Raw genomic sequence first — 12,482 nt, forward strand, 5'->3', positions numbered from 1 at the left:
CGGACTCAATAAACGCTCTTCTGGGAAGGATAAGCACCGATTCAAAAAGTAGCCCTGAACAGAACTAGGCCGAAGGACGAGAAGTAACAAGGGTGGGTTTGGGCAAATTGCTGCCTATATGGCTCGGACAAATCAGGCGTCAATTAATGAACCTGGGAAGGCCTGGTGTTTTGAAATGCAGTAAGGCATTATCTTTAAACCAGAAAGTAGAGGCCTTGAATGAATTGACGCCGAACTACCACTTTCTTCTCATTAGAACACAGTTGCTGTGTAGTGAACTAATTTCACTACACAAGTTTGTCCTAGAAACAGCCTATACGAGTGTCAGAAGCACCGGCCGCATTATGTTACCAGAAACTAACGAGGCATTAAACATCCGTAACACATCCCCACTGCATCACGGTATTGCCCTGCCACACCCCAGTGTTGCTAAAGAGAGACAAACATGAGAAAGAGGAAACAACTCAAGTCTGTCCGAAATAGTGGTTACCATGACATAAAAACCCCGTAATCTCCATCGGATATGGAAACAATGACCTAAGCCGAACTGGGCCAAATCAGATGCAATTGACCACGCAAAAAGAATCAAAAGACCTAAAGTAGAGTCAAACAAAACAATCGGGAAATAAGAACGAGTAAGACGAGTATAATAGGAATTGCAAGACAAGAGTGTGCAGCACAAGGACAGAAAACGCCAGAAAACCTAGCAAGGGACGCCATGGACCGAGATGAGCTGTCTCCGAAAAAACGCCGCGTGTCGGTGAGATCACTCGCCCTTGATACCCCTGTCGTTGTGTGTGATGGTATGGTGGATGCGGGGTGCATCGCGTGTGTTTTCCTCCTTTGCCGTGGTATGCGGATACCGTGACCGTCTAAGATATTCCGTAAAGTCGTAGATGACAGAGTGGGGAGGGGAAGCGTGAGAAAAGAGTAATATGTGTGTGGAAAGGCATACAGAGGTGACGAGAGAGAAGCAGATACGAGGGGGGGGGGGGGGGGGGGGAGAGAGGGGGGGGAGATGGAGGAAGAGAAAAGGAGAGAGAGAGAAGGTACCACGGCTTATGGCTGTATAGGACACACACATTATACAGGAAAGGTCTTGAGCATGGTGCCGACAAACTCCATGATCTCGTGGCCACGGTCGGTCTCGGCGAGCTCCCGGAAGACGGCCTTTTCCTCTTCACAGTTGTCCGTGTTGTGAGGGTTGGAGTAGAGTGTCTGGAGGCAGATGCCGAACGGGAAGGCGATCATCTCGAGGCCGTACTGGCCGGTGCTGGGGTGGAAGAAGTAGCGGAGGTAGCGGCCGATCATGCGGACGCAAAGGACCAGGTTCGCGCGGGGTGGCAGGTCGGGGACGGCGAGGACGCGCATGGAAATGGATAGCAGCAAGCGGGCAGTATAAAATGTGATCATACTGTAGATGATGGACAGGTCCTCGGTCGACACCGGGCCGTCAGACCTGCTCTTCTCAAGGGCCTGCATGCGCTCAATCGGCACGTTTTCATCGTACCACTGGACCAATTGCCGGTCATAAATCCAGCAAGCGTTGACAATCTTGCGGCGGGACGCCTCGCGGACCTTGCTCTCGGTCAGACTCCGGCGAGCCCGTCGACGTCCTCGAGGACACCGGGGATGCCCGCCATGATGTCCATCAGCTGGTCCTTGGGCGTCTTGGGGATCTCCCGCCACGGGATCGTCATCCATGGCTGGCTGTTGAGGACCGTCTTCTTGCGGCTGCGAATAGCAGCGATGATCTGAGCAAGGTTAGTTGTCAGCATTGCTCAAAGAAAGGGGGGAAGGCTCTTCCGGGCGAGACATACTAGAGGTAGACGACAGTCGACAAACATTTGGTGACCGTCTCCCATGACGTGGGCTTCTGGTCCACGGGCCTGGAGCAGTGCAAGCACACCGAGGTTGTGCTCCCTCCAGCCGACGACGCGGGCTGTCCGGTCTCCCTCGTAGCGATCGGGGAAGAACATCTGAACGCATGATTAGTAAGCGAAATTAGCGTGAGAGCCCAGAAGCAAGGGATGAACGCACCGAAAAGACAATCATGAGGCGCAGCGCCGAGAAGACAGTATCGCTGCGAGCCTTTTGCGGCTGGTTGAGGGCGAGGCGCAGCTGGTGAAGGGCACGACCGTGGGCGCGGAGACTCTGCTCGGCCATGGCGCGGGAGCCGGTGATGCGGGACATGGCAGAAAAGCAGTTGGCCATGAGACTGTAGTGTAGGACGTGGTCCTTGCGGTAGAGTGCTTGGACGACGTTGGTCCAGCCGCCACTGGCATAGCCGGCCGCTTGCCTGGAGAAGCGCGTGCTGTTGGGCAGGTAGGACTGCCAGAAGGTGGCCAGCATGTTCTCCTCACGAGCCGAGCCGAGCAGAGCGCTGTCGGAGCGCGGTTCTGCCGTCAGCTGGACCTGGCCGGTACCGAAGCATACCGGCACAATGCGGTAGTCTGCCGGCCGCCGCACCGGACTGCTGCTGTAGCTGGAGATGGTGCCGGGGCTGGTGCTGGTTCTGCGGTACGCTCCTTTGTCTGCCTGGATGGCGGCGGTGGTGGCAGCGATCGAGGCAGCCAGGACATCGTCGACACCGTCGCTGCTGCTGCTGCAGCCGGGCGTCGAGGTTCTCTCGCGCGAGAAGCGAAGGGGATGGTTATGCGTCGAATGTACAAAGATGCGTCCACGCTCGTATCCGCCACACTCGAGGCCGGCTCGCCGGCATTGCGTACATGACGGCCGCTTGAGATCGCACTGGATGTTTGTGTCAGTGAGCTAGGCTGCTTCGGCTGGCCGAAAGAGGAGCGGAAAGGCCGATGAGGGGGATGAGGGGCGGACAGACGGAGCGATAAAGATGGATGTGGGAGAGGGGCAAAGACTAGGAGGTGGACGACGTGACGGTAGAAAAAGCAACAAAGTGAAAAAGAGGAGTGTGCGAATCTGACTCGACAAGCCAGTCCTGTCTATACGGCCTTTCGACGAACCGGCAAACCGGCCGATGTCCAACGACGATAAACTAAGGCTGCAGACTGCCGACTGTGCATGGAACGCGCGGTTGCTTGCCCCTGGTAGCGGGCATGCCTTTCTCTCCACATCGACGGAGCAGTTGTCGATACAGGTTTTAAGGGGGGGGGAAGACAGGGGGGCACGATAGAGAACAATGGGAATAATTGCACATTGGGAAACTCACGCCTTTCTTCCGGCGGCGGCAGGTCGCGCAAGCCTTTGATCGTCCTGGAACACCGACCATTGCGGTTCCCTTCACTTGGATGCGAACGCGGCTACCATTTGCTTCGGATGCCTCACCGGCCGCGTTGCGTCTCCTCTCGAGGGCTCTGCATCCGGCGGGGCAGACGTGCTATATGTAGAGTTGGGAGCCGTGTGCGAATGTGCGATGTGAGTATGTGTGCGAAGCGGTGCGTGCGTCCGTGTGGTTCGTCCTTTCTGGATTGGCGGCTGAATCGCTTTTTAGTAGCAGATCATTTACGGAGTAGGGGGCCATTCAGACGGAGTGGAATGGAAAGCGAGAAGAGAAGCCGGGAGTATTTCCACCCCCTTTGCTTGGGTGGGTTGCACGCTGGCCACGCTAGCGAACCAATTGGCAAGTGAGCAGCATCGCCCGTACAGCGTACATATCTTGCTCCTCCCCACAATCGATGCTTTGTGGGATACCATGTACGGATAGTCGGCGCTAGGGCACTGACCGAATTGCTCTTATTGTTGTCTTACGGCCCATTTAGTCGCATTGGCACCACTCTTTGTGCTCCTTTCTGGTCGCCTTTTCCCTGCTTCGGAGGGTCATGATTTGGTTTTTCTTCACTTGTATCCCTTTGCCTCTTCCTACGTCTAGACGGAGCAGATTAAGTATCTTATTCTACCCCATAAACCACTTCGTGTTCGCTGCTGTCTCCCGTCCCAATGTTTAGGGGCCCCACTGTCTGTCGATCACAACCTCGAGTTGCTTCAGCCAAGTCACGTGAGCGTTGCAACACTCATCCAACCAGGTTGCTGGTTCTGCTGCGATCGCGGGGTGTGCACATACCCTGAGCGACGTGTGTTCCGCCTTGCCTTAATTGATCTTCAACCTTTATTCGATGTTTTGCAGGGTGTGACTACCTGTCAACCTTGGCATGGCTGTTGGTTCGATAAGGCCTGACCGGGCCTACGGAGCACGTCGTATTTCCAGCTTCCAGGCTCGACCAGGTGTATCCGGGCCTAGCCGTTTTGTGTCTTACACGCCACTCCCCTCCTCCCTTCCTGGTCGGTGGTTCCAACCGGTTCCAACGTTGTGCTGTCGCCGACAGCCTGTCGGCGACTTACCATCCGCTAGCGCGGCCCCCCCATCTCATTGCTGTCCACGTGCGGAGCTACGTGAATGAAAAGCAGACTGTGAGCAGCATCTATATAGCCCTGTGCGTTTGACATTGCCACTCGAGGAGTGCTGCTACGGCTAGCTGGTTCGTGGCCTAGGGGCACCGTGTCGATAATGCTTTTATGAGATCAGCCTCAGCAACGGTTTCCTGCTTGTCAGCGTTGTGTCTGTCGCAATACGGAGGTATTACGGAGTACAACCGTTACGTCGTAGCCTTTTGACTAGAAATCTGTCTGTAGAGCGGAAAGGTTGTCCGCAAAGAGCGAGGTTATCTATCCCTTTGCTGGAACAGGTACGAGTATATGATAGGTCACGTGTCGCAACACGTGATTGCATAGTATTGTCAACGCTGTGGTTATTAAACTTATGTGCAGGGCGCTTATCTAATAACATTTAGGGCACTACGACGTAAGAACGCAATCCCATTTTGCCTATTGTGACCGCCATATAAGTCACGTGGTCTTGTCGCTCTATTTAATTCCCTAACACGGCGTAATTACGACGTACGGAGTACTCACTGCTACCAATACCGGGATGTATTCCTACTGCTCTTATATTAGACGCACAGTCTCCAAAGTACGATCTACTAGTACATACGAGTACGTGCTATACTACACCAAACTCGTACCGTACTCGTACGGGAGTATCTTGAAAAGCCAGACGCGGTTCGCCACTTCTCTGACTTCGTTCGGTTCTCTTCTACCGGCCTTCTGTGCCACTGCGCTACGGAACCAGCGACATGTCGTCTCTGACGACCGCTTAAGTGCATCCTCTGACTGCTCCGCGAGGTAGTTAGGCAGATATCAGATATTTTAGGACACCACTGCTCCATAATGACGAACGGTGGCTCCACCTGGTCTGTCCACTTTTCCTCGACTTCTTTCCCAAGTACTCCCCGTACGGAGGATTTTTGGGTTTCCAATTTTATTATCTTTATTTTCTCATTGTTTATCACCCCTCTTCGTATCGCACAGGCCAACGATAATACTTTTCTGTATCAAGCATATCCCACTTGCCTCACCTGGACATTATGTAATGACGCACGTTGCAGCGCGCAACATTATATATGGCACTCTTCGCTGACGTACACCGGTGTGTGCACGTCCTTGGACACTCGTACGTACGATATGTCCGTATACATTGTTCGCATGTGAGTCGCATATCTGCCGGGCAGCTTGCACGCACTCACCCTGCGCGCTCCACGCAAGATGCAAGCGACACTGCGTACTCGTATGCCATCGAGTGTTCGTATGCCTGCAATGACAGCCCGACACGGGCTCTGTACGAGGAGAAGCACGTAATTTTATTTCAAGTACCCGTAAATAGCTCGCAGATTACGGAGTAGAGAAGCTGGCAACCTAAAAGGCATTAGGTATTCAAAGCCCTGCTTACTCCGTAAGTCCGCCCGTTTGCAGGTCATTTACACATCATTTGTACTCGTCAATGAACCCACAAGTGGCCTATAGGACACAAGAGCAGCGAATTATCCTGGTTGCTATGGGCGGGCCGTGCATTTGGTGCGCGAGAAATGGGTACCTACCGTCTCAGTGATTCAGCGAAAAAAAAAAAAGTTGCCCTGTTCACCCGCACGCGCTATCAGCGACTTGGTTGGGTGGGTCCTCGCCTCCTTCTAAATTTTTTTGGTTTCCCTCTCTGTTCCTCCTCTCGCCTTTTTTTTTCTCCCTTTTCCCTCTACCCTTCACATCAAGTGAAATTCATCACAACCTCACCTCCCCCCTCCGAAAAAGTGTCACAGGAAGATTCTTAGGTCAGTCCTCTGGATCCGCTGTGATATCTCCTTTTCGTTTTACACCACACAGCACTCTCTAGAGTCGTGTGAGGGATAAGGCACCCAGGACGTCTTCGTCGTGCTGCCTATTTAATTACGAATTTTCTCTTCTTCGTTTGCTGCGCAACTTTGTGCGCAGTTGGAAGAGGGATCAGGACTGCACTGTTCTCCATCGTCAACGCGACATCCACTCATTCACTCTGACGCGGAACCTGCTTCGACAACCCTCGTTGCCGTCGACCTGTTTTATCCTGTTGTTCTCGCGCAAACGGACTCGAGTTGGCCATCGCCTCCCCGACTCTACGGACATACCCTGTGACGAAAAAAAGGCAGCTACAAACAGGATACCTCTGTATTCTGTTTCTGGTCCTCTATCACCGCTTCCTCCATCATCCTCAAATACCAGACCCGCTAGTTGGATTTGGACTCGAGACCTCTTAGTTGGGACCTCTTTTTTATTCGGGTTTCTCAGGCAACAAAGCGTAGAAGGCTATCGCCATTATTTGCGAACCCTTTGCGCCTCCACCCTCCCATCACGATATCTCGCTCCGATACGATTTCCGCTACATCATCAGCTTCCCTTATGACTTCTGCTGCGAACGCGCAGAACGTCCCGGCGCCGAACTCCTCCGCTCCCTCTGCCACTGCATCCTATGCTTCTGCTGTCGGTGCTTCTGGCAAGGCCGCTGCGACGCCGGTGATCGTGACGGGCTCCTCTGCTCCTGTCGTGGTCAGCTCCTCTACGTCTGCTCCTACCCAGCCGGGTCACCATGCCAAATCTTCGTCGGTGTCACCTCTGAACGGTAACGCCGCGAACAAATCCAACACCGCCACCATGGCTTCCGGAGCCACCAGCAAGCACATTGTGCCTGCTGTACCTGCTGTCATCAACGGCAGCTCTGCCGACCACGCCCGAAAGAGCTCTGTGACCATCAGTGCCGCGGGCCCCAGCGGCTATGTCGCCAATGGAGGTCCGGCTGGCGCTGGCCCAAAGGCTGGCATGCCCAAGTTCGGCTACGAATCGCCTGCTGTCGTTCACAGCACTCCTTCTCAGAACACTGCTGCGCCTATCCCTATTCCAGGCCACCAGCGGATACCCTCGCCTGTCCCGTCTCCGTCTCCCATCCCTCAGCCGTCTGCAAGTGGTGGCCGTCCGCCATCCACTATCTCCCAGGATGGCTCGTCCATGAAGTTTGGCAGCCTTGGCGGTGATGGCGATGTACGTCTTTTTTTGTTTACCCCCCTCCCCTCCCCCTCCCCCTCCCCCTCCCCCTCACCCTCACCCTCACCCCTCCTCACCCACAACTTTTTTTTTTGCTGTAACCCCTCTATTACAAACACCACCAGACTTGCTGACAACATGACTTATAGCGTCACATGAAGCACAACACACCCAACTTGGGCCAGAACAACCTGCCCGTTGGCAATCAGTCGCCACACTTCCGTCGCGGCTCGACGCACTCGATCCACAGCGACATTGGCAACCACGGCGGCCATGGCAACCACGGCAACCATGGACACGGCCACCATGGCGGCCCTGGCCCCAACCGAGGCGGCTATGGACCTCAGGCTGGTCGCGGCCGTGGCTATAACAATGGCCACCAGTTTGGCAACCAGTCTATGGGCTACCCACCCGCTGGTGGTCCGTACCCTCGTGGCCCATCCCAGGGTCGTGGCGGTATGCCACCACAGTTCCAGCCCCGCGGCATGCAGCCCGGCTTTGTTCAGAACTCGCCTCAGGCAGCACGTGCAAGCCCGGCTATGGCACCGGCCGTCCCGAACCCTGGAACGCCGATGATGCAGACTGCTATCCCCGCCAACACCGGTGTTAGCCCTGGATACATCAACTACGCTTACCAGCAAGCGGCCGGCTTCCCGCCGCAAGTAAACGTAAATACTCCACTTTCTTTTTCGTCTCAACAACCCAAAAAGTTTCACCACTCCAGCCGGAAGGGCCAGTCGTCCTTCCACAGGGGCGGAGGCAAGAAGAAGGGCCTAATTCGCGGCGAGAGATCGTTTTCGCAGCCAGCTCTGGAGTCTGAAGCTGTGCTCGGCAATGCTTACCCCCAGGACTTGAACAAAAAGGCATCTCGCCGGCCCATCAAGCGTTGGCCGGATTCCAGTGAAGAGCAGCCCAACCAGACACAGCAGTTCGAGGCAGCCTCGGCCATGGAGGCCTCGGCACCGTTTCAGCACTGGCAGGGGCCAGTGCCCCTACAGTATCAGCCTACGACCGGCAACAGTGTACTGGATGATCTATCGCCGACGAGTGGCAACTTCGAGCGCCTGCTAACTGCGAGAAAACAGACGTACCAGCCGTACCCAGGTCAGTATAACAACCAAGGCATGATGGGCTACGCTGGCTACGGACAGGTGTCCTACATGCCTGGACCGCAACAGTCTCCAGGGCCGGCATACGCGCCAGCCTACGTGCCGAACCCATACGCCCCACCTGGCCCACAGCCCATGTCCCGCAACTCGTCGCAGGTCTCGGAGCGGCCGAACTCTAGCACCGGCCAGGGCCAGGTCGTGTCTGCCGGTCCCGGCGTCGGCGCCTCTGTCGCAGGTGTGCCGAAGAGTGCTCCCAACGGACCTTCTTTTGTGATTCCCCGGAAAAGTGCTGCCATCATCATCAAGAACGCACAGGGTGAGATCCAGGATTTCAATGCCCTGAAGGCTCCTGCATCTCCTGGACCGAATGTCCCGGTTTCCAAGACGCCTCCGGTCATCGCGTCGACCCCGACACCACCACCCAAGTCGGTCACTCCGTCTCACAGCCGGGCTGAGAGCACTGCTGCGGCGGCAAAGACTGCTGAGCAGCTACGGAATGAGTTCAAGGAGCAGGTGCGGAAGACTGCCGAGGTCGAGGGCGAGAAGGCTCCTGAATCTGTCGAGCCTGCTGCTGCAAAGGCAGAGGAGACGGTCAAACCCGCAGAGAAGACGGACGCTGCTGTCGAGCCGAAGAAGACTGCACCGGTGGCCGCAAAGGAGACTGCCCCGGCTGCTGCACCAAAGGCGGTCGAGGAGAAGAAGGCCCCGGCCCCTGTAGTGGTGAAGACTGAGACGGCTGCGGCTGTGCCGGAGAAGAAGGCAGAGCCTGCTGCGCCTGCTGCTCCTGCTGCCGCCCCTGCCGCTGCTCCTGTTGTCGACGAAGAGGACGAGACAGAGCGGATGATTCGGGAGATGGAGGAGGCTGAGGCCAAGCGCGAGGCCGAGGAGGCTGCTTATGCTGTGAAGAAGAAGAAGCTGGACGAGGAGAAGAAGAAGAAGGCCGACGCAGATCGGATCGCATCGGCTGCCGAAAACGACCGGAAGCTGCGCGAGCAGGAACGCGAGATGGAGCGGGTCGAGGAGGAGCGCGAGCGCCAACGGCACGAGAACGAGGCGGCTGCGGCTGCTGGCGTCCGGGTCAAGAGCGTGGCGGAGGTGCTTGCGGAGAAGATCTCCGGTCTGACTCTGGGTGACCGCAAGGAGACGGCCGAGGCCAGCACCGAGACGGTGACGAGCAAGCTGAGCAACATGACGCTCCTGGGCGCATCGTCGGTGACATCGTCGGAGACGGCACCGGGCACGGTGAAGCAGCAGCGCACGAAGCCATCGGCCCTGAACCTGGCGCCGATCAACACCAAGTCAGTGGAGGCGCCGCAGCCGAGCGCAGCACTCCAGTCGCTCAAGACGGCGCGGTTCCTGCGGGATCCGACCAGCATCCTCTACCCCAAGGGTGTGATGTCGCCCAACCCTGCGCTGAACCCGGCGGTCAACAAGAAGGGCAATTTCAAGTACGACACGGGCTTCTTGCTGCAGTTCAAGGACGTCTTTGTCGAGAAGCCATCGATGGACTTTGACCAGCAGGTCAAGCAGCTGATCGGCGACGGCGAGAGCACGCCTCGGGCAGGCTCACGCACTCCGGCCTCGGGCTCGGTTCGACAGAACTCGCGCAGTGCCGGCGGGACGACTGGCTTCACGATGGGCGTGATGGGCGAGTTTGCGTCCAAGACGCTGCCTCCGGGCACGACGTCGGACCAGCGGTTTGCCATGTCGAACGGGTCGATGCAGCGGCCACCAACGGCGGGCATGGGTCCGTTCGGCCGTCCGGGCAGCTTTCCGGGCCCGGCACACATGTCGCGGACGCCGTCGGCCAGCATGGGTGGCGTGCCCAACTCGCCTCGGCAGAACAGCCGGTCGACGCGCGGCAACAGCCGGCGGGATAACTTTGGCGGGAAGAATGAGGCACAGGCAGCCAAGACGATGCCGCTGACGGCTGGTCAGGAACTGAAGCCGATCGCGGTGTCATCCAACGGCTGGAAGCCCACTAGCATTGGGAGCCGGGCGGTGCAGGCGCCGATGGTGACGGCGGCCGGAATGCTGGACCCGACAATGGTGCAGCGCAAGGTCAAGGCGGCGCTGAACAAGATGACGCCGGAGAAGTTCGACAAGATCTCGGACCAGATCCTGGAGATTGCGCTGCAGTCCAAGGACGAGGAGGACGGCCGGACGCTGCGGCAGGTGATTCAGCTGACGTTTGAGAAGGCGACGGACGAAGCGCACTGGGCGTCTATGTACGCGCGGTTCTGCAAGCGAATGCTCGACATGATGAGCCCGGAGATCCGGGACACGACGATCAAGGACAAGAAGGGCGACGTTATCAGCGGCGGCACTCTGTTCCGCAAGTATCTGCTCAACCGGTGTCAGGAGGAGTTTGAGCGAGGCTGGAAGGTGGACCTGCCGAAGCCGAAGGAGGGCGAGTCGACCGAGGCAGTGATGCTGTCGGACGAGTACTACGAGGCGATGGCGGCGAAGCGACGCGGCCTAGGCCTGGTGCAGTTCATTGGCGAGCTGTACAAGCTAGGGATGCTGACGGAGCGGATCATGCACGAGTGTGTGCGGAAGCTGGTGGACTACGAGTCGGTGCCAGACGAGGCCGAGATCGAGTCGCTGTCGAAGCTGCTGCGGACAGTCGGAGGCAATCTGGACCGGACAGAGAAGGGCCGTCCGATGATGGACGCCTACTTTGTGCGGATCAAGAACATGGTCGATTTTCCGGACCTGCCGAGCCGGCTCAAGTACATGTTGATGGACATTCTGGACTTGCGGTCGGGCAACTGGGCGGCGGCCGAGCTGAACAAGGGGCCGAAGACGCTGGAGGAAGTGCGACAGGAAGCCGAAGCGGCAGCAGCACAGAAGGCGGCCGAGGCAGCCCGGAGCACGAGCCAACGGGGACCGGGTGGCCGGTCGGGCATGGGAGGTCGCAACGACAACCGCAACTTCTCGTACAGCCAGCCGGTACAGAACCAGGTCGGCATGGACGATCTGCGGCGGTTGAAGGGGTCGGCGAGCCGGATTGCGAGCTCGAGCGTGCCGACGTTGGGGCCGACATCGATGTTTGCGTCTCGGAGCAACAGCGGTCGGCGAAACGGCCCTGGTGGCTCGTTTGGCCGTCCTGGCGACGACTCGGGCCCGGGATCGCGGGCAGGGACACCGCTGACGCGCAGCGACTCGAATTCGGTGTCGCATGCGAATGCGTTTTCGTGAGTTTCTCTGTCTTATGTTGTGTTTTTTTTTTTTTCCTTCTTTTTTTTTCGTTTTCACAAACGCTAACATCACCAGTGCCCTCGCCATGGATACGGACACGCCCACGTCGCCTCCTTCCACGGCCGCCTCGCCTGCCATTTCCAAGGCCAATTTGGACAAGGCCAAGAAGGACGGCAACTGAGCCAGCAGGCTTCGTCTCTACGACGCCCTCTTAATACGCTTTTTTCCGCTTTCCATACCAGTGTCCGCTGCATTCCACCGTCTTATGCATAGACCGGCGAGGGGGTTCTGAGTTGTGCATTTCGTGTCTGCGAGTTTGTCCTACGTCTCCTGTTGCTTCTGCTTGTTTTGCCTGACGCGCTCTGCATTCTACGGGGTTCTCAAAAAGTGTGCTTAAAAGTTGCCTTTCTGCATGATACCTCTCAAGATTTCTATTTTTCCTCGCCTCCCTCCCCATCCTTCTCTCCCTCTTCCGCTACCCACCCGCTTTCTGGCACGGACGCGCAGTCTCCCTGGTCATGACGCCGTCCGTCCAATGAAGATTTTTCATGTTACGCAGTGCCTCTTTGAGCACCAGTCCCGACTGTATGTGTTTATTTTATACCTGTTACGATCCGTTGTGGAGGAACTGCTATTTACGCCTAATGTTCTATGTGCTCGTCTATCTTTCTGTCTTGCTTTCCGGGCCCGTATGTAAGGAGAGGAACTTACGGGCTACTGTGACGTGCGACCGAGAGAGTTGCAGGCCCGGTTGTGGGGAGGACAAGGCGGGGGGGCGATGCGAGCCCAGGA

At 57.1% G+C, this 12,482-nt stretch overlaps 2 protein-coding genes across 2 annotated transcripts; one reads left to right on the forward strand and one right to left on the reverse strand.

Moving 5' to 3' along the window:
* Window positions 1–1,083: 1,083 nt before the first annotated feature.
* On the reverse strand, window positions 1,084–3,247 carry CMQ_2820 (fungal transcriptional regulatory protein; the record flags this gene model as incomplete). The annotated part of the gene is made up of 5 exons (XM_014316898.1): window positions 1,084–1,512; window positions 1,596–1,754; window positions 1,821–1,979; window positions 2,041–2,751; window positions 3,188–3,247. The coding sequence occupies 5 exons, from the start codon at window positions 3,245–3,247 to the stop codon at window positions 1,084–1,086; spliced, it is 1,518 nt and encodes a 505-aa protein (XP_014172373.1).
* Window positions 3,248–6,741: 3,494 nt separating this feature from the next.
* CMQ_2553 (eukaryotic translation initiation factor subunit) lies at window positions 6,742–11,871 on the forward strand (the record flags this gene model as incomplete). Its single annotated transcript, XM_014316631.1, has 3 exons — window positions 6,742–7,377; window positions 7,530–11,686; window positions 11,766–11,871. 3 exons carry the CDS (start codon window positions 6,742–6,744, stop codon window positions 11,869–11,871), a joined length of 4,899 nt encoding a protein of 1,632 aa, XP_014172106.1.
* Window positions 11,872–12,482: the final 611 nt, after the last annotated feature.

This window comes from Grosmannia clavigera, assembly GCF_000143105.1.
Source record: "Grosmannia clavigera kw1407 unplaced genomic scaffold GCSC_144, whole genome shotgun sequence".
In the NCBI taxonomy this organism is placed as follows: Eukaryota; Fungi; Ascomycota; class Sordariomycetes; order Ophiostomatales; family Ophiostomataceae; genus Leptographium; species Leptographium clavigerum.